General features: G+C 43.4%; 1 protein-coding gene across 1 annotated transcript in view; it reads left to right on the top strand.

The window, feature by feature from the left end:
- LOC140271238 (plexin A3-like) overlaps window positions 1-18,213 on the top strand; it is a 61,395-nt gene extending 43,182 nt beyond the window's left edge. Inside the window, exons 2-6 of the mRNA XM_072366362.1 lie at window positions 3,163-3,541; window positions 3,709-3,899; window positions 6,942-7,489; window positions 7,560-7,724; window positions 18,007-18,213. Of these exons, the coding sequence (XP_072222463.1) occupies window positions 3,243-3,541; window positions 3,709-3,899; window positions 6,942-7,489; window positions 7,560-7,724; window positions 18,007-18,213 (1,410 nt within the window). The 5' untranslated portion in view covers window positions 3,163-3,242. The remainder of the gene's footprint in view (window positions 1-3,162; window positions 3,542-3,708; window positions 3,900-6,941; window positions 7,490-7,559; window positions 7,725-18,006) is intronic.
- The last annotated feature ends 3,776 nt before the right edge of the window (window positions 18,214-21,989 follow it).

The following is a 21,989-nucleotide window of genomic DNA, read 5'->3' as shown; positions in this document are numbered from 1 at the left end:
GTTCTGAAGCAGCAGAATGTGAGTAAAAAGTCTGATTTTGCAGTAGAAAAGCTGTAAAAGCCTGTTCTGAAGCAGGCAGAATGTGAGTAAAAAGTTAGATTTTGCTGTAGAAAAGCTGTAAAAGCCTGTTCTGAAGCAGCAGAATGTGAGTAAAAAGTTAGATTTTGCTGTAGAAAAGCTGTAAAAGCCTGTTCTGAAGCAGCAGAATGTGAGTAAAAAGTTAGATTTTGCAGTAGAAAAGCTGTAAAAGCCTGTTCTGAAGCAGCAGAATGTGAGTAAAAAGTCAGATTTTGCTGTAGAAAAGCTGTAAAAGCCTGTTCTGAAGCAGCAGAATGTGAGTAAAAAGTCTGATTTTGCTGTAGAAAAGCTGTAAAAACCTGTTCTGAAGCAGCAGAATGTGAGTAAAAAGTTAGATTTTGCAGTAGAAAAGCTGTAAAAGCCTGTTCTGAAGCAGGCAGAATGTGAGTAAAAAGTCTGATTTTGCAGTAGAAAAGCTGTAAAAGCCTGTTCTGAAGCAGCAGAATGTGAGTAAAAAGTCTGATTTTGCTGTAGAAAAGCTGTAAAAACCTGTTCTGAAGCAGCAGAATGTGAGTAAAAAGTTAGATTTTGCCTGTTCTGAAGCAGCAGAATGTGAGTAAAAAGTCTGATTTTGCAGTAGAAAAGCTGTAAAAGCCTGTTCTGAAGCAGCAGAATGTGAGTAAAAAGTCTGATTTTGCAGTAGAAAAGCTGTAAAAGCCTGTTCTGAAGCAGCAGAATGTGTGTAAAAAGTCTGATTTTGCAGTAGAAAAGCTGTAAAAGCCTGTTCTGAAGCAGCAGAATGTGTGTAAAAAGTCTGATTTTGCAGTAGAAAAGCTGTAAAAGCCTGTTCTGAAGCAGCAGAATGTGAGTAAAAAGTCTGATTTTGCAGTAGAAAAGCTGTAAAAGCCTGTTCTGAAGCAGGCAGAATGTGAGTAAAAAGTCTGATTTTGCAGTAGAAAAGCTGTAAAAGCCTGTTCTGAAGCAGCAGAATGTGAGTAAAAAGTCTGATTTTGCAGTAGAAAAGCTGTAAAAGCCTGTTCTGAAGCAGCAGAATGTGTGTAAAAAGTCTGATTTTGCAGTAGAAAAGCTGTAAAAGCCTGTTCTGAAGCAGCAGAATGTGTGTAAAAAGTCTGATTTTGCAGTAGAAAAGCTGTAAAAGCCTGTTCTGAAGCAGCAGAATGTGAGTAAAAAGTCTGATTTTGCAGTAGAAAAGCTGTAAAAGCCTGTTCTGAAGCAGCAGAATGTGTGTAAAAAGTCTGATTTTGCAGTAGAAAAGCTGTAAAAGCCTGTTCTGAAGCAGCAGAATGTGAGTAAAAAGTCAGATTTTGCTGTAGAAAAGCTGTAAAAGCCTGTTCTGAAGCAGGCAGAATGTGAGTAAAAAGTCTGATTTTGCAGTAGAAAAGCTGTAAAAGCCTGTTCTGAAGCAGCAGAATGTGAGTAAAAAGTCTGATTTTGCAGTAGAAAAGCTGTAAAAACCTGTTCTGAAGCAGCAGAATGTGAGTAAAAAGTTAGATTTTGCAGTAGAAAAGCTGTAAAAGCCTGTTCTGAAGCAGGCAGAATGTGAGTAAAAAGTCTGATTTTGCAGTAGAAAAGCTGTAAAAGCCTGTTCTGAAGCAGCAGAATGTGAGTAAAAAGTCTGATTTTGCTGTAGAAAAGCTGTAAAAACCTGTTCTGAAGCAGCAGAATGTGAGTAAAAAGTTAGATTTTGCCTGTTCTGAAGCAGCAGAATGTGTGTAAAAAGTCTGATTTTGCAGTAGAAAAGCTGTAAAAGTCTGTTCTGAAGCAGTAGAAAAGCTGTAAAAGCCTGTTCTGAAGCAGCAGAATGTGAGTAAAAAGTCTGATTTTGCAGTAGAAAAGCTGTAAAAGCCTGTTCTGAAGCAGCAGAATGTGAGTAAAAAGTCTGATTTTGCAGTAGAAAAGCTGTAAAAGCCTGTTCTGAAGCAGCAGAATGTGTGTAAAAAGTTAGATTTTGCTGTAGAAAAGCTGTAAAAGCCTGTTCTGAAGCAGGCAGAATGTGAGTAAAAAGTCTGATTTTGCAGTAGAAAAGCTGTAAAAGCCTGTTCTGAAGCAGCAGAATGTGAGTAAAAAGTCTGATTTTGCAGTAGAAAAGCTGTAAAAGCCTGTTCTGAAGCAGGCAGAATGTGAGTAAAAAGTCTGATTTTGCAGTAGAAAAGCTGTAAAAGCCTGTTCTGAAGCAGCAGAATGTGAGTAAAAAGTCTGATTTTGCAGTAGAAAAGCTGTAAAAGCCTGTTCTGAAGCAGCAGAATGTGTGTAAAAAGTCTGATTTTGCAGTAGAAAAGCTGTAAAAGCCTGTTCTGAAGCAGCAGAATGTGTGTAAAAAGTCTGATTTTGCAGTAGAAAAGCTGTAAAAGCCTGTTCTGAAGCAGCAGAATGTGTGTAAAAAGTCTGATTTTGCAGTAGAAAAGCTGTAAAAGTCTGTTCTGAAGCAGTAGAAAAGCTGTAAAAGCCTGTTCTGAAGCAGCAGAATGTGAGTAAAAAGTCTGATTTTGCAGTAGAAAAGCTGTAAAAGCCTGTTCTGAAGCAGCAGAATGTGAGTAAAAAGTCTGATTTTGCAGTAGAAAAGCTGTAAAAGCCTGTTCTGAAGCAGCAGAATGTGAGTAAAAAGTCTGATTTTGCAGTAGAAAAGCTGTAAAAGCCTGTTCTGAAGCAGCAGAATGTGAGTAAAAAGTTAGATTTTGCAGTAGAAAAGCTGTAAAAGTCTGTTCTGAAGCAGTAGAAAAGCTGTAAAAGCCTGTTCTGAAGCAGCAGAATGTGAGTAAAAAGTCTGATTTTGCAGTAGAAAAGCTGTAAAAGCCTGTTCTGAAGCAGCAGAATGTGAGTAAAAAGTCTGATTTTGCAGTAGAAAAGCTGTAAAAGCCTGTTCTGAAGCAGCAGAATGTGAGTAAAAAGTCTGATTTTGCAGTAGAAAAGCTGTAAAAGCCTGTTCTGAAGCAGCAGAATGTGAGTAAAAAGTTAGATTTTGCTGTAGAAAAGCTGTAGAAGCCTGTTCTGAAGCAGGCAGAATGTGAGTAAAAAGTTAGATTTTGCAGTAGAAAAGCTGTAAAAGCCTGTTCTGAAGCAGCAGAATGTGAGTAAAAAGTCTGATTTTGCCTGTTCTGAAGCAGTGTTTCTGTCTCTCTGCAGTCATGCCCCACTGAAGCTGACCCTTCATCAGACCTGCAGCCAGCTCTTCTCCCCTCCTCCTCCTCCTCTTTCTGTCCACCATGTTCCCCTCCTCCTCTTCCTCCCTGCTCCTCTCCCTCCTTCCCGCCCTCCTCCTCGCCGTCCCGGCTCTTCCCACCCCTCCCTCCTCTGCATCGGACAGGGCGGTGTACAGAGCGTTTGACACCTCGCTGACCCACCTGACCGTCCACCGGAGGACAGGTGAGGTGTTCGTCGGCGCCGTAAACCGAGTCATGAAGCTGTCGCCCAACCTGATGGAGCTGAAGAGTCATGTGACTGGACCCGTGGAGGACAACGCCATGTGCTACCCTCCGCCCAGCGTCCGCACCTGTGCACACCGGTCTGTCTGCACCTGTATCACCTGTCTGAGCCCTTTGATGTGTACCTGACTGACGGCTTACCTGTCAGTTCAGCTGGATCATGTTCATTTAGCTCACCTGTCTATTCTGTCTGATTTATCTTTCTGCTTACCTGTCTAAAATCCCACCTGTGTGTCTCCGCCCTCAGACTGGAGTATTTAGACAATGTGAATAAGCTCTTACTGGTGGATTATACTGGAAACAGACTGGTAGCGTGTGGCTCCATCTGGCAGGGCGTCTGTCAGTTTCTCAGGCTGGAGGATCTCTTCAAACTGGGAGAACCGCATCATCGCAAGGAGCACTATCTGTCTGGAGCCAGAGAGGCTGATGGGATGGCAGGTAAAAGTCCAGCCAGATACACCAAGAAAAAGATCCCAGTTGAATTCATACCTTTTTATTAAAATCATCCAGCTAAAGATCAAGAAAATCCTCTAAACTAAGTATGAAATGAGGCTAACAGCATTTTCTCCACTGGAGAAATGAGTGTCAGTTGGTGTACGGTTAGGTCCAGAATGTGTTTAGCGTAGCTTAGCTGAAACTCTATACTGGAATTTAAATATAGCAACTAAAATTTTTCTAAGCAGTTAGCATTTAGGTCTACCAACTGCCAGTGACAGCACTCCCTGAAAATTCTGTCCTCAGAGGATAATGAGTCAAAATATCTAATGCTAAAGGCTAACAATAGCCCTGGTTTGGCGGGAAAATCCTGTGGACGTCAAAGCTAATGTTAGTTTCTGGGGATTTTCAAAAAAGCTAACTGCTAATCCCAGTTCACATAAATTCATGAGATTGTGACAATACCTAACTGTTAACCGAAGATAACTTTTCTATTGTTTTACAGCTGGGGTCATCCCTTTGTTACGATTAGCATTGGTTAGCTAAGCAGCCAACCAGTGCAGCATTAAGCTGCATCCACACCATTATCTGATCTGTACTCAAACAGACTGTTGGTGAAACTTTGATGGACAGTTCTTTGAATGTTAAACTGAAGATAGTGTCGATACATTTCTGATGTTAGCTGCTCGGATTTTCAGAAAACGGGTGGATGAAAGCTAATAGAAACTCTAGTTTCCTCTCTCCGGAACTAGATCAGACTGAAGCATCTGTACTAATTTCTTGAGTTAGTTCAGTTAAATCTAACATTAGCTTTCATTAGTTTTCCAACCACAGGATTTTCATGCCAAATGAAAGCTAATATTAGCCTTGGCTAACAGATAGTTTTACAGCATGAGGTCAGGAATTTAGGAGAGTTTGGTTTAAAAAAAGATCTCATAATGAAGTGCTTCGACAGCCACACTGTTTTATTTAAATCCCAGGGTTCATATCTCGTGCTAACAAGGGAAAAAACCCGGACTTTACACCAGATCACCCAAGCAAACATCAGCTGATGGGTGTTTTTCACAGCCACCAGGCTCACGAAGCCAAGTTAAACACATCCTGCCATCATGGGAAGGAGTTACTATATATTCAAACAATCCAGTGAGGTTTATTCCCTTTTGTGAAGTAACTGAGAATATGAGTAACCCACAAGTATAGATTTTGTACCGATGGCATCAGTATGTGTTTTGATTTTAATGGTCTCTGGGGATGAGAATTAGAAGCATTCAGCAGATTTCGTGCTGATAACACGTCAAATCGTGGTTATTTTCATGTCTGAAAGAAAACAATGAGCTCCTTTGTTCCCTCTTCACTTTGTTCTTGACAAGCTCTCGAAGCCTTTCAACCTGCAGACGTCAATCAAGTGTCAAAATATTTAGCAGCTTTTTATTATAAATGGGTTGCTGCAGTTTTTAGTTTGAACAAAAACCTGAATTAAGGCAGTCGGGACAAAACAGCATGTGACAGTCCACGTCTTTCACAGTAAATCTGTTGTTTTTTCACTTTAGCTGGCTCATATCACTGGAATATTTCTCTGCTTAGATTGTTGTTGACGAGGGTGGGATTTAAATGCTTAAAGGTTTGATTATAGGGCCTCTGTGATCCAGCAGGCTGCTCAGTGACCTGTTCCTTTCACTGTAACCAGGGGCTCCTACAACCTAATACGTCTGGTTTTCCAGCAGTTTAAAGTCAGTTATGTGATATTTCCGAGGGATTAAATCCTTTAGAAATGAATTATTTGTCTTGTTGAATAAGTTGCGACATGTTCGACTGTCCTGAGATTATCACCTTGTTCGACTGCACTGTTTATTTGTAGAAGATACAGTAAGATGCAGTTAAACCTACACAAAACCTGGATTTTGGATTTATTAAAGCCACATTCCTGAGAAATACAACCTTTTAAAGACCCCTGTGTCCCAGTTTCCATTTGAGGCTGCAGGAGATGTTTTACCCCCCCAATCCAGAGGGTAAGACTCTCTGAAAGCACAGGAGTTTCAGGGGTAGAGCTTGCATTGGGATCCTTTTTGCATTCAACAGGACAAAAAAGAAACTTCAAATGCAAACCAATATGTCAGGTTTTGGGGCATTTGTGCTTTGAAACATAACAGATATCCAGGTGTAGGCTTTTAGAAGCAAGAAGAGTCCATTCAGTGCCTTCATCACTTAGTTTCATAATGTACAGAGAAATTATGTAGAACCATCGCTGCTTTATTGCTTAATGGTCAGGAACTAAGTTCTTGAGGCTGTGGAACAGCCTGGAAAGGCGCTTTAAGAGGAATACTCTGGATGATGCTTTGCTGTAAACAGTTAGCGGTGTTAGCTAGCGGTGTTAGCTGGCGGTGTTAGCTAGCGGTGTTAGCTGGCGGTGTTAGCTAGCGGTGTTAGCTGGCGGTGTTAGCTAGCGGTGTTAGCTGACGGTGTTAGCTAGCGGTGTTAGCTGGCTGTGTTAGCTGACGGTGTTAGCTAGTGGTGTTAGCTGGCGGTGTTAGCTGGCGGTGTTAGCTAGCTGTGTTAGCTGACGGTGTTAGCTAGTGGTGTTAGCTGGCGGTGTTAGCTGGCGGTGTTAGCTAGCGGTGTTAGCTAGCTGTGCCTGGAAGCACATCCAAAGAAATACTTTAATCTGGCTAAAATTCACAGTATGATGAGCCCTGATCACCATTCGGTGATCCGCGAACACGCAGCTCTGTTGAGCATCACTTTAAATTAAAACACTGAATATCTGTTGACTGAAAAGGAAAACTGGTGCCACCTGTTTGGGGCTCTTATCTGGGTCTTATCCCTTCGGCTTTGGAGCTTTTAGTTCCAGGGACATTTGGTGGAAACCATCTGTTTTTCTGTTATTTATTTATTCCTTAGATTTAGTGATTGAAGGTTTTATGGCTGAGGCTCTGGAGAAAGGCCGGTGTAACACAAGAAAGATGAATAATCTGCTGCCCAGAATGACCCAAAGGTCTCCTGCTGGCCTCTGTAAGCAGGCTATCTGACACCCGTCTCCCTCTTCAGGTGTCGTTGTTGGTGAAGACGACTGGATGGCCGATCCACGGAGAAAGAAGCCTTTGAAGGGCAGCAGCCGTCTGTTCATCGGCGCCGCCATCGATGGAAAATCTGAGTATTTCCCCACGTTGTCCAGCAGGAAGCTGGTGGCTGACGAGGAGAGCGGCAACATGTTCTCACTGGTCTACCAGGACGAGTTTGTGTCCTCTCAGATTAAAATCCCGTCCGACACGCTGTCCCTCTACCCGGCCTTCGACATCTACTACGTGTACGGCTTCTCCAGCCGCACGTACGTGTACTTCCTGACGCTGCAGCTGGACACCCAGCTGACGCAGATGGATGCTGGCGGAGAGAAGTTCTTCACCTCCAAGATCGTGAGGATGTGCTCCAACGACACCGAGTTTTACTCCTACGTGGAGTTTCCTCTGGGCTGCACCAAAGACGGCGTGGAGTACCGCCTGGTCCAGGCCGCCTACAAGCAGAAACCGGGCCGGCGGCTGGCCCAGTCGCTGGGCCTGTCTGAGGACGACGACATCCTGTTTGTGGTCTTCTCGCAGGTGAGTTACCTTCTTTGACTCCTTCTTTGTCTTTTCCACTCAGACTCTGACTGTGTTCCTGTGTGTTCAGGGTCAGAAGAACCGCTCGAACCCGCCCAGAGAGACCGTCCTCTGTCTGTTCACCCTGCAGCACATCAACCTGGCTATGAGAGAGCGCATCCGGTCCTGTTACCGTGGAGAAGGACGCCTCTCCTTGCCGTGGTTACTCAACAAGGAGCTGCACTGCATCCACACGGTGAGCTCAGACATTAGAGACTGACCCAAGGTCCCCGTTAGGCCCAAACTCTGCTGGTGGTTGTTGGAGCTGTGATGGCTGCCTCTCTTATTCGCTGTTTGTTATGAGCTCCGGGATTGGTCGAGGCAGTTTGGGGGCAAATGTGACCATCAACAGACGTTAACCGACGTTAACAGACGTCAACAGACGTTAACAGACGTTAACAGACGTTAACAGACTTTAACAGACGTTAACAGACGTTAACAGACGTTAACAGACGTTAACAGACTTTAACAGACGTTAACAGACGTTAACCGACGTCAACAGACATTAACAGACTTCAACAGACATCAACAGACGTTAACAGACGTCAACAGACGTTAACAGACGTTAACAGACGTTAACAGACTTCAACAGACATCAACAGACGTTAACAGACGTTAACAGACGTTAACCAACGTCAACAGACATTAACAGACTTCAACAGACATCAACAGACGTTAACAGACGTCAACAGACGTTAACAGACGTTAACAGACGTTAACAGACTTTAACAGACGTTAACAGACATTAACAGACTTCAACAGACTTCAACAGACATTAACAGACTTTAACAGACGTTAACAGACGTTAACAGACGTTAACAGACGTCAAATTTATTTGTGACACATTTCATGTACAGAACAAATCAAAGTGCTTTATGTAAAATAAAAGCATTGCAGCGGGGAGCAGAAAAAGCAGTAAAATACCTGAAAGAATATAAAGAGAAATAAATAAGATGAATAAAAACAAGCCACAGTCTGGATAAGTTAACAGATATCCTGCAGAAAAGAGAAAATAAATGTTTTTAACCTGGATTTAAAAACATTTGGTGACAGTTTAATCTCCTTAATTTAGCATCGCAGCTAAATGCTGCTTCTCCAGGTTTAGTCTGGACCAGCTGACCAGCTTCTCCAGGTTTAGTCTGGACTGGACCAGCTGACCTGCTTCTCCAGGTTTAGTCTGGACTGGACCAGCTGACCAGCTTCTCCAGGTTTAGTCTGGACCAGCTGACCTGCTTCTCCAGGTTTAGTCTGGACCAGCTGACCAGCTTCTCCAGGTTTAGTCTGGACCAGCTGACCAGCTTCTCCAGGTTTAGTCTGGACCAGCTGACCAGCTTCTCCAGGTTTAGTCTGGACCAGCTGACCAGCTTCTCCAGGTTTAGTCTGGACCAGCTGACCTGCTTCTCCAGGTTTAGTCTGGACCAGCTGACCAGCTTCTCCAGGTTTAGTCTGGACCAGCTGACCAGCTTCTCCAGGTTTAGTCTGGACCAGCTGACCAGCTTCTCCAGGTTTAGTCTGGACCAGCTGACCTGCTTCTCCAGGTTTAGTCTGGACCAGCTGACCAGCTTCTCCAGGTTTAGTCTGGACCAGCTGACCTGCTTCTCCAGGTTTAGTCTGGACCAGCTGACCAGCTTCTCCAGGTTTAGTCTGGACCAGCTGACCTGCTTCTCCAGGTTTAGTCTGGACTGGACCAGCTGACCAGCTTCTCCAGGTTTAGTCTGGACCAGCTGACCTGCTTCTCCAGGTTTAGTCTGGACCAGCTGACCTGCTTCTCCAGGTTTAGTCTGGACCAGCTGACCTGCTTCTCCAGGTTTAGTCTGGACTCTGGACTGGACCAGCTGACCAGCTTCTCCAGGTTTAGTCTGGACCAGCTGACCTGCTTCTCCAGGTTTAGTCTGGACCAGCTGACCTGCTTCTCCAGGTTTAGTCTGGACTGGACCAGCTGACCAGCTTCTCCAGGTTTAGTCTGGACTGGACCAGCTGACCAGCTTCTCCAGGTTTAGTCTGGACTGGACCAGCTGACCAGCTTCTCCAGGTTTAGTCTGGACTGGACCAGCTGACCTGCTTCTCCAGGTTTAGTCTGGACCAGCTGACCTGCTTCTCCAGGTTTAGTCTGGACCAGCTGACCTGCTTCTCCAGGTTTAGTCTGGACTGGACCAGCTGACCAGCTTCTCCAGGTTTAGTCTGGACTGGACCAGCTGACCCGGGTCCTTGGATCTCAGAGCTCTGGCATAAATCTCTTTGTCTGTGGAAACCCTGCCTTCAGCCATGTTCCATCACTTCACAGCATTTCATTTCCCGCAGACCTTCTCTACACTAATGATTTACCTGACGAAAGGGTTCCTTTTTTCATTTTTTGTCCCAAATAAAAAGAATTTAAACAGGTTTTATTTTCAGAAATGTGAAAAAGACGGAAAACAAGACAAAGCCGAGAGAATTGAGCAGGGAAGAAGAAATGTGTGTCTGCAGGCGGGGTTATTTCAGGTCAGGGGGTAGATGATGTTCTTATTCATGGCGGTAATGGCCTGCAGCGGTAACCATGGCAACCGGGGAACAGGGAAACCCGCCAGGAGTCGAGTTCTGGGGCCGGGCCTGGATTTGGGGGAAGAGAGGGGTGTATTGGGTTTGACCAACCAGTCGCAGCCAATCAGCCGCACGCTGATGAAAGCAGAGAGTGTGTGTGTGTGTGTGTGTGTGTGTGTGTGTGTGCGCTCAAAGGGCGTCGTAAAAGAAGAAGAAAGGGGGCGGGGCCTGCGTCCAGGCTCTGACCTCCTTCTTTTATCACGAGCAGCAGGGTGTGTGTCATAGTGTCGTTCTTCATTAAACCGTCTGAGCAGCACGCCACGGTCTGTCCTGTGTGTGCGGTTCCTCATGAGGACACTGGATCCCGTCCTCACTCTGTTTCGGACCCGCTTTAAGGGTTCAGGGAGTTAGAGTCTTAATAAGAGACTTACTGAGTCAGTCCGACCAAAACTGGACCTTTAAGATGCTCAAAAACCTGTTAAAACGGGACTTTTAAGATGCTCAAAAACCTGTTAAAACTGGACCTTTAAGATGCTCAAAAACCTGTTAAAACTGGACTTTTAAGATGCTCAAAAACCTGTTAAAACTGGACCTTTAAGATGCTCAAAAACCTGTTAAAACTGGACCTTTAAGATGCTCAAAAACCTGTTAAAACTGGACCTTTAAGATGCTCAAAAACCTGTTAAAACTGGACTTTTAAGATGCTCAAAAACCTGTTAAAACTGGACTTTTAAGATGCTCAAAACCCTGTTAAAACGGGACTTTTAAGATGCTCAAAAACCTGTTAAAACTGGACTTTTAAGATGCTCAAAAACCTGTTAAAACCGGACTTTTAAGATGCTCAAAAACCTGTTAAAACTGGACTTTTAAGATGTTCAAAACCCTGTTAAAACTGGACCTTTAAGATGTTCAAAACCCTGTTAAAACTGGACTTTTAAGATGCTCAAAAACCTGTTAAAACTGGACTTTTAAGATGCTCAAAAACCTGTTAAAACCGGACTTTTAAGATGCTCAAAAACCTGTTAAAACCGGACTTTTAAGATGCTCAAAAACCTGTTAAAACTGGACTTTTAAGATGCTCAAAAACCTGTTAAAACTGGACTTTTAAGATGCTCAAAAACCTGTTAAAACTGGACTTTTAAGATGCTCAAAAACCTGTTAAAACTGGACTTTTAAGATGCTAAAAAACCTGATAAAACTGGACCTTTAAGATGCTCAAAAACCTGTTAAAACTGGACTTTTAAGATGCTCAAAAACCTGTTAAAACTGGACTTTTAAGATGCTCAAAAACCTGTTAAAACTGGACTTTTAAGATGCTCAAAAACCTGTTAAAACTGGACCTTTAAGATGCTAAAAAACCTGATAAAACTGGACTTTTAAGATGCTCAAAAACCTGTTAAAACTGGACCTTTAAGATGCTAAAAAACCTGATAAAACTGGACTTTTAAGATGCTCAAAAACCTGTTAAAACTGGACCTTTAAGATGCTCAAAAACCTGTTAAAACTGGACTTTTAAGATGCTCAAAAACCTGTTAAAACTGGACTTTTAAGATGCTCAAAAACCTGTTAAAACTGGACTTTTAAGATGCTCAAAAACCTGTTAAAACTGGACTTTTAAGATGCTCAAAAACCTGTTAAAACTGGACTTTTAAGATGCTCAAAAACCTGTTAAAACTGGACCTTTAAGATGCTCAAAAACCTGTTAAAACTGGACCTTTAAGATGCTCAAAAACCTGTTAAAACTGGACTTTTAAGATGCTCAAAACCCTGTTAAAACTGGACCTTTAAGATGCTCAAAAACCTGTTAAAACGGGACTTTTAAGATGCTCAAAACCCTGTTAAAACTGGACTTTTAAGATGCTCAAAACCCTGTTAAAACGGGACTTTTAAGATGCTCAAAAACCTGTTAAAACTGGACCTTTAAGATGCTCAAAAACCTGTTAAAACCGGACTTTTAAGATGCTCAAAAACCTGTTAAAACTGGACTTTTAAGATGCTCAAAACCCTGTTAAAACGGGACTTTTAAGATGCTCAAAACCCTGTTAAAACTGGACTTTTAAGATGCTCAAAACCCTGTTAAAACTGGACCTTTAAGATGCTCAAAAACCTGTTAAAACGGGACTTTTAAGATGCTCAAAACCCTGTTAAAACTGGACTTTTAAGATGCTCAAAACCCTGTTAAAACGGGACTTTTAAGATGCTCAAAAACCTGTTAAAACTGGACTTTTAAGATGCTCAAAAACCTGTTAAAACTGGACTTTTAAGATACTCAAAACCCTGTTAAAACTGGACTTTTAAGATGCTCAAAAACCTGTTAAAACTGGACTTTTAAGATACTCAAAACCCTGTTAAAACTGGACTTTTAAGATACTCAAAACCCTGTTAAAACTGGACTTTTAAGATGCTCAAAAACCTGTTAAAACTGGACTTTTAAGATGCTCAAAAACCTGTTAAAACTGGACTTTTAAGATGCTCAAAAACCTGTTAAAACTGGACTTTTAAGATGCTCAAAAACCCTGTTAAAACTGGACTTTTAAGATGCTCAAAAACCTGTTAAAACTGGACTTTTAAGATGCTCAAAAACCTGTTAAAACTGGACTTTTAAGATGCTCAAAAACCTGTTAAAACTGGACTTTTAAGATGCTCAAAAACCTGTTAAAACTGGACTTTTAAGATGCTCAAAAACCTGTTAAAACTGGACCTTTAAGATGCTCAAAAACCTGTTAAAACTTGACCTTTAAGATGCTCAAAAACCTGTTAAAACTGGACTTTTAAGATGCTCAAAACCCTGTTAAAACTGGACCTTTAAGATGCTCAAAAACCTGTTAAAACGGGACTTTTAAGATGCTCAAAACCCTGTTAAAACTGGACTTTTAAGATGCTCAAAACCCTGTTAAAACGGGACTTTTAAGATGCTCAAAAACCTGTTAAAACTGGACCTTTAAGATGCTCAAAAACCTGTTAAAACCGGACTTTTAAGATGCTCAAAAACCTGTTAAAACTGGACTTTTAAGATGCTCAAAAACCTGTTAAAACCGGACTTTTAAGATGCTCAAAAACCTGTTAAAACTGGACTTTTAAGATGCTCAAAACCCTGTTAAAACGGGACTTTTAAGATGCTCAAAACCCTGTTAAAACTGGACTTTTAAGATGCTCAAAAACCCTGTTAAAACTGGACTTTTAAGATGCTCAAAAACCTGTTAAAACTGGACTTTTAAGATACTCAAAACCCTGTTAAAACTGGACTTTTAAGATGCTCAAAAACCTGTTAAAACTGGACTTTTAAGATACTCAAAACCCTGTTAAAACTGGACTTTTAAGATACTCAAAACCCTGTTAAAACTGGACTTTTAAGATGCTCAAAAACCTGTTAAAACTGGACTTTTAAGATGCTCAAAACCCTGTTAAAACGGGACTTTTAAGATGCTCAAAAACCTGTTAAAACTGGACTTTTAAGATGCTCAAAAACCTGTTAAAACCGGACTTTTAAGATGCTCAAAAACCTGTTAAAACTGGACTTTTAAGATGTTCAAAACCCTGTTAAAACTGGACCTTTAAGATGTTCAAAACCCTGTTAAAACTGGACTTTTAAGATGCTCAAAAACCTGTTAAAACTGGACTTTTAAGATGCTCAAAAACCTGTTAAAACCGGACTTTTAAGATGCTCAAAAACCTGTTAAAACCGGACTTTTAAGATGCTCAAAAACCTGTTAAAACGGGACTTTTAAGATGCTCAAAAACCTGTTAAAACTGGACTTTTAAGATGCTCAAAAACCTGTTAAAACTGGACTTTTAAGATGCTCAAAAACCTGTTAAAACTGGACTTTTAAGATGCTCAAAAACCTGTTAAAACTGGACTTTTAAGATGCTAAAAAACCTGATAAAACTGGACCTTTAAGATGCTCAAAAACCTGTTAAAACTGGACTTTTAAGATGCTCAAAACCCTGTTAAAACTGGACTTTTAAGATGCTCAAAAACCTGTTAAAACTGGACTTTTAAGATGCTCAAAAACCTGTTAAAACTGGACTTTTAAGATGCTCAAAAACCCTGTTAAAACTGGACTTTTAAGATGCTCAAAAACCTGTTAAAACTGGACTTTTAAGATGCTCAAAAACCTGTTAAAACTGGACTTTTAAGATACTCAAAAACCTGTTAAAACTGGACTTTTAAGATGCTCAAAACCTTGTTAAAACTGGACTTTTAAGATACTCAAAAACCTGTTAAAACTGGACTTTTAAGATGCTCAAAAACCTGTTAAAACTGGACTTTTAAGATACTCAAAAACCTGTTAAAACTGGACTTTTAAGATGCTCAAAACCTTGTTAAAACTGGACTTTTAAGATACTCAAAAACCTGTTAAAACTGGACTTTTAAGATGCTCAAAACCTTGTTAAAATTGGACTTTTAAGATGCTCAAAAACCTGTTAAAACTGGACTTTTAAGATGCTCAAAAACCCTGTTAAAACTGGACTTTTAAGATGCTCAAAACCCTGTTAAAACTGGACTTTTAAGATGCTCAAAAACCTGTTAAAACTGGACCAACAAACAGACGCTGCTGGTTCTGCTCCTCTGATGGAACCAGAAAACATGACCCAGAAACTCACACTTTGGTCTGTTTCTGCTTGCATCCAATCAGAACTCCAGACCCCTTCTGTCAGGGAAAGACGTTTGTTGATGGCAGCAGAAAACTTTAAGTGCTGATTGATTCTGCAGCAGAACTCCTTGAACCCGCTCAGCAGCCACACATGAAAGTGGGAGAAAGTCCTTTAAACATCCCTGAATCGGATGAAAGTCTGACAGCAGAAGGAGTAAATGAGCTTTCCGGGGAACAGAGCTGTGCTTCTCAGCCTGTCGGTGTTTCAGAGTTTCCACTCGGTCCGATGCATCCAGGCCTGAACCCGCTAATGACAGGGTGTTAGCTGCTTCTGAGCGTGTGCAGCCTGTAATAAGCATCTCCTCCCTGCTGCTGCACGGTGTGAGGAAGGCAAGAAGCAACCTGAGGGCGACGCTTCGCCACAGAAACTGAGGTGCTGTGGTTGGAAAAGACCAAAGCTGAGGTTCAGAACCACGCTGCTGTCACTTTACAGGAAAATAAAACTTCACTGGTGCTTACTGAGGACTTTCTACCGCAATAAGACTGCATCAAATACCTTATTCATCCTCAAAGGGAACTGTATCGATTCATTCTAAGTTGTTGACTAAAAACTAAGAGAAAAAACCAAACGGCTTCTTTTATGTTGATTCTTTCTGTTCGTGATCCGATGTTCGAAATCCTGACATCTGAGCTGTCAATCACCTCCTCGAGTTGATTCATGGACATGAAATCACTTTCAATAACTGAGCGGAAACATCTGGCAGCATCAAACCACGTCTTTAAACACATCGAAACAGTCAAATCAGGCCCTTCGCATATCTCAGCAGACATTTTCTCCCCTTTTGACACAACTTTCTGAGCTCTTATTGAGATGTTTGAGAGGCTTTTGGTGTAAATACCTGCTGGTGAAAGCACAGCGGCTCTCTGTCTCAGCCCTGTGGAACTCCTCTCTATTAACAGCCTGTTTCAGGGGGAGACTTCTCCACCCTTTTTCTTTTGCTTATGAAGACATTTGTTCAAACTGAAAGTTAACTGTTGAATTAAATCAGTTTGAACCGGAGTCCAGGAGCTCCCAAAGAGGTTCAACCACCTGCTGCGATTTAATGCAGCAACACAGACAGAATGAAGCTGTTCCTGCAGTCAGAAACACTCCAGCTCTATAGATACAGATAGTTACTGTATGGATCCCAGAGGGAAACAGGTTAGCAGTTAGCTGTAAGCTAGCAGTTAGCTGTAAGTTAGCAGCTAGCTGTAAGCTAGCAGTTAGCTGTAAGTTAGCAGTTTGCTGTAAGTTAGCAGTTAGCCGTTAGCTGTAAGTTAGCAGTTAGCTGTAAGTTAGCAGTTAGCTGTAAGCTAGCAGTTAGCTGTAAGTTAGCAGCTAGCTGTAACTTAGCAGCTAGCTGTAACTTAGCAGTTAGCTGTAAGTTAGCAGCTAGCTGTAAGCTAGCAGTTAGCTGTAAGTTAGCAGTTTGCTGTAAGTTAGCAGTTAGCCGTTAGCTGTAAGTTAGCAGTTAGCTGTAAGCTAGCAGTTTAGCTGTAAGTTAGCAGCAGATGCTAGCAAACAATGCTTTCTCATCAACAGTAATGGACCAAGCCGGAGATGTGCACAGCGTAACTCGTAGTAATGCATGTGAACCGTTAATTACTGCGTTTGAACATTTTGGATATATTAACCTCATTAAACAGTTGTACCTGGAGACCTCCATCTTTATCAGAAACATGCCGATAATGTAACATTAGCACACCGAGAGTGAGGAGAGGACCGGTGTTGTGTTGGAAACACACCTTAAACACAGCTGCAGGTTGTCTGAGTTACAGAACGGAACCGTTCAGCTAGAAAGCTTCAGCTAACAAAGTAATGTGGGAACAATAATGTTCATCTTTCAGAAAGGAGCAGCAGTAACTCCTTAGAAGTTGGTGTACGTCATCTTCATTAGCTAAGCTGTTAGCGTTAGCTTCAGCTAACAAAGTAATGTGGGAACAATAATGTTCATCTTTCAGAAAGGAACAGCAGTAACTCCTTAGAAGTTGGTGTACGCCATCTTCATTAGCTTAGCTGTTAGCGTTAGCTTCAGCTAACAAAGTAATGTGGGAACAATAATGTTCATCTTTCAGAAAGGAACAGCAGTAACTCCTTAGAAGTTGGTGTACGTCATCTTCATTAGCTAAGCTGTTAGCGTTAGCTTCAGCTAACAAAGTAATGTGGGAACAATAATGTTCATCTTTCAGAAAGGAGCAGCAGTAACTCCTTAGAAGTTGGTGTACGTCATCTTCATTAGCTTAGCTGTTAGCATTAGCTTCAGCTAACAAAGTAATGTGGGAACAATAATGTTCATCTTTCAGAAGGAACAGCAGTAACTCCTTAGAAGTTGGTGTACGTCATCTTCATTAGCTTAGCTGTTAGCATTAGCTTCAGCTAACAAAGTAATGTGGGAACAATAATGTTCATCTTTCAGAAAGGAACAACAGTAACTCCTTAGAAGTTGGTGTTCGTCATCTTCATTAGCTAAGCTGTTAGCGTTAGCTGCTGCTAAAGGAGGAAATAAATCAGTAAATAAACCATGAGGAGTTATTTCATTAGCTAAGCTGTTAGCATTAGCTGCTGCTAAAGGAAGAAATAAATCAGTAAATAAACCATGAGGAGTTATTTCATTAGCTAAGCTGTTAGTGTTAGCTGCTGCTAAAGGAAGAAATAAATCAGTAAATAAACCATGAGGAGTTATTTCTCAGATGCTTCCATTTCCCTGCTCTGAAGTTCAGGCTCTGAGAGTTGGAACTGATCCTCTTTGTGGCTCAGTTCCTTCAGTCCAGCGTTGAACTGGACCAAGTTGTTAAAACAGTGGGATGAAAAGTGTCTGCTGCACATTCACAGTCTTTGGTGACGTACTTTAGAAATGAAAATCAGAACGGCTCGTTAAATGAGGAACTTTCACACAAAGGGAACTAAATAAATTCCAGGGTTGTGTTTTTGGGGAGTTTTACACCTGCTGGTGACCTCAGACGCCCTGATATATGCTCCCAGGAGCAGGAAGAAGGAGTTTTACACAATATGGAAGCTTTAATGATTTTCCTTGATTAAGGGCAACTTTTCAGGGATTCTGAGCCGCTGCAGAGTTACATCAGAGTCAAATGTTTGCTTCTTCAGCATCAAAATAAAAGCTTTTTGGGTCGACTTTGTATTGTTCAGTCTTTAGTTAAAGTGTCACATTTCAGACTGAGGTGGACAGCTGGTACTCATCCGTTTGTTAAATCTCCAGAGGCGAGCCTCAGATCAATACCGCTGAGGTCAGGGTCCTTAAAAAGCAGCAGAGCTGAATGAAAGGGCCGGTCCTCTCTAACGATGATTCCTCCGTCCTTCCACAGCCGAAGCAGATCGGAGATGATTTCTGTGGCCTGGTTCTGAACCAGCCACTCGGAGGCCTGAGGGTCATCGAGGGGCAGCCGCTGTACGAGGATCGGACCGAGGGAATGGGCGCCGTGGCGGCCTACACCTACGGCGAGCACACGGTGGTGTTCGTGGGAACGAGGAGCGGGCAGCTGAAGAAGGGTAGGATGGAGGGAAGAGTGTGAATGTGTTTGTGCTGTGATGTTTGGACGCGCTGTGAAGGAAGGAAGGGAGGGAGGGAGGGAGGGAGGGAGAAGGAAGGAAGGAAGGAAGGAAGGAAGGAAGGAAGGAAGGGAGGGAGGGAGGGAGGGAGGGAGGGAGGAAGGAAGGAAGGAAGGAAGGAAGGAAGGAAGGAAGGAAGGAAGGAAGGAGGGAGGGAGGGAGGAGGGAGGGAGGGAGGGAGGAGGAAGGAAGGAAGGAAGGAAGGAAGGGAGGGAGGGAGGGAGGGAGGGAGGGAGGGAGGGAGGGAGGGGAAAGAAGGAAGGAGGGAGGGAGGGAGGAAGGAAGGAAGGAAGGAAGGAAGGGAGGGAGGGAGGGAGGAAGGAAGGAAGGAAGGAAGGAAGGAAGAAGGAAGGAAGGGAAGGAAGGAAGGAAGGAAGGAAGGAAGGAAGGAAGGAAGGAAGGAAGGAAGGAAGGAAGGAAGGAAGGAAGGAAGGAAGGAAGGAAGGAAGGGAGGAAGGGAGGGAGGGAGGGAGGGAAGGAGAAGGAAGGAGGGAGGGAGGGAGGGAAGGGAAAGAAGGGAGGGAGGGAGGGAGGGAGGAAGGAAGGGAGGGAGGGAGGGAGGGAGGGAGGGAGGGAGGGAGGGAGGAAGGAAGGAAGGAAGGAAGGAAGGAAGGAAGGAAGGAAGGAAGGAAGGAAGGAAGGAAGGAAGGAAATAGACGACAGAAACGCAGGAAATTGCTAATTGTGGAGTTTTTAAGAGCTGCTGTTTCCTCCGGCTGCGTTCATGCTGTAAATCTGTGTCTCTGACTGCTTTCTGGAGCAAACCGTCTCACTCCAAACCCCCTGAAGCTTCTTTGTGTTAAAGGAACAGTTTTGTGTCTCCTGCTCAGCCTCAGCCGTCTGACTGATGTTCAGTTAGCTGTCGCCCACTTCGGTTCAGACTGAGCTCAGCTGAGGCTTCACAGCTCCCAGCCTGTTGGGTTTCTGTCTTTAAAGGGTTGAACTGTTGTGGAGGAGTTTTCATCTCTTTTGCCTGTAAAAGACGAGAAAAGCCAAAATATTAAGTTATTTTGACCAAAACCGGACCTTTAAAACAGATGTAAACAGGTTGGTCTGACTGACATCGAGCTTTGTAAAGCAGACCAACACCCGGCTGATTTATGATCTTTTTTTCTGTATTTTATCCCCAACGTTTTTAGCTCCAGATGTTTCCCACTGGATCTGAAAAAGAGCTCATTTTAATGCGTGGTTTCACCAAACAGAGACCAAAAGGCTCGTGTTGAGCTGGAAAACGGCTCCAAAAGCATCAATAAGTAGAAATATCAGTTCAGAAAGAACATGTGAGCCGCGAGTTTCATTCAGATGGATTTTCCTCTCTTTCTTTCTTTGTTTTCTGCAGCCCAGTTTAAATTCTGTTGGATGGAATCAGAGTTCTTATCCGCTCATATCAAACTTCTGGGTTTGACTCTGAGTTTTCTGTTCTGTGAGGAGCTCGAACCTGATAATCGGCTTGTTTTCACCAGTCAGGCTGAAGTCTGAACCTGAAGGTGTCAGAGTTTGATTTCAGAGATGTTTGTGGAAGCAGGTGGAAGCTGGTTCCCCTCCAGCTCTGCTCACAGGCATGCATTCAGCTTCACATCAGCTTGCAGTTAATGTAGAAACGTGAACAGCACACAGTGAGAGATCCAGCTTCAGCAGTGACTCTGCAGTAAGAGTAATAAGCCTAATAAAACCCAAAGGCAGCAGGTATCTGATAAATATTTCATTTCTTGTACATATTCTGTGCTGCTTCCCATCCTCGGTCACACCTCCATGTGTGCCAGCCTGCTCCGCTGCCTGAGCTCGGCTCTTATTAATGTTATCTGGAGCTGAAAATAACGCCGGTTTCATTTCATAACACGGCAAACACAATCTGCTGCTTCCAGGGTTTGTTTTTCTCAGATAGACAGCAGGCGGGAAGCCGGGTCGGTGCAGGATTAAAGGATGTTTCAGACCGAGCTGGAGACGTCTGTTTTCGGTCTCCTTCGGGAGACGCTGAAAACACTCGCCGTGTCCCTGAAGCGCCGACCTCTCTGGAGGATTTAAGACTTCGCTGACTGCAGACAGCTTCTCACCACAGCGAGCATAAAACTGACAAACTGAACCTGAAAGAGACGAAACCCAGCCGTAAAGAGGAGGGAAGTTAGCTGGAAACACACCGACTGCTCTGTCCTCACAGGAAAAGGCTTCCATACATACATCAGTCTGATTCCAGGAAAAAACAACAAAAAGGTTAAAAAACTAGAGAAAAGTTCAACAAAACATTAAAAACCACTTATTTCAAATAAATACAAACTAGTAAAACTACATTAAAATGTGATTAAATTTCATTAAAAATCACAACAAATGTCATCTTAGGGCACTTCAAAACATACAGTTTAAACCAGTTACAGTCAAATCCAATTAATCAGGAAAGTTTCAGCCTGATATTAAAGGTAGAGAGTATCTGCTTCCTGAAGCCACTGGTTCCACAGAGAGGGGCCTGATAACCGAAGGCTCTGGTTCCACAGAGAGGGGGCCTGATAACCGAAGGCTCTGGTTCCACAGAGAGGGGCCTGATAACCGAAGGCTCTGGTTCCACAGAGAGGGGCCTGATAACCGAAGGCTCTGGTTCCACAGAGAGGGGCCTGATAACCGAAGGCTCTGGTTCCACAGAGAGGGGCCTGATAACCGAAGGCTCTGGTTCCACAGAGAGGGGCCTGATAACCGAAGGCTCTGGTTCACAGAGAGGGGCCTGATAACTAAAGGCTCTGGTTCCACAGAGAGGGGCCTGATAACCGAAGGCTCTGGTTCCATAGAGAGGGGCCTGATAACCGAAGGCTCTGGTTCCACAGAGAGGGGCCTGATAACCGAAGGCTCTGGTTCCACAGAGAGGGGCCTGATAACCGAAGGCTCTGGTTCCACAGAGAGGGGCCTGATAACCGAAGGCTCTGGTTCCACAGAGAGGGGCCTGATAACCGAAGGCTCTGGTTCCACAGAGAGGGGGCCTGATAACCGAAGGCTCTGGTTCCACAGAGAGGGGCCTGATAACCGAAGGATCTGGTTCCACAGAGAGGGGCCTGATAACCGAAGGCTCTGGTTCCACAGAGAGGGGCCTGATAACCGAAGGATCTGGTTCCACAGAGAGGGGCCTGATAACCGAAGGATCTGGTTCCACAGAGAGGGGCCTGATAACCGAAGGATCTGGTTCCACAGAGAGGGGCCTGATAACCGAAGGCTCTGGTTCTACAGAGAGGGGCCTGATAACCGAAGGCTCTGGTTCCACAGAGAGGGGCCTGATAACCGAAGGCTCTGGTTCCACAGAGAGGGCCCTGATAACTGATGGCTCTGGTTCCACAGAGAGGGGCCTGATAACCGAAGGCTCTGGTTCCACAGAGAGGGACCTGATAACCGAAGGCTCTGGTTCCACAGAGAGGGGGCCTGATAACCGAAGGCTCTGCACAGCAGAAGATCCATCCAGTGTTCTGCATGGTTTGTAGGAGGTGTTTCTTGTTCTTGTGGAAATTACCCCGCCCTGTCGGTATTTTTTACCCTGGAGTAACCACTGATGACCTCACTCAGGTTTCAGGTTGACGTCACACATCAGAGAATCTGAAGGACGGTGGGTCAACTCGTCCATTTCTGAGTATCAGAGAAGTTCTTCAGGTGCTCCTTGTTGTCTTTGAAGAGTCTTTGAGGTGTTTTGGGGGATCTTTACGGTTTTCCAGAGCGTTCTCTCCCGTGGGTCACATCCATCCACCAGAATCTCATCAGAGATTCT

This window comes from Leuresthes tenuis, unplaced genomic scaffold, assembly GCF_036924035.1.
Source record: "Leuresthes tenuis unplaced genomic scaffold, fLeuTen1.0.hap1 SCAF_16, whole genome shotgun sequence".
Taxonomy (NCBI): Eukaryota; Metazoa; Chordata; class Actinopteri; order Atheriniformes; family Atherinopsidae; genus Leuresthes; species Leuresthes tenuis.
Note: the sequence above shows the minus strand (reverse complement) of the source record. Positions and strands in the feature narration are given on the sequence as shown.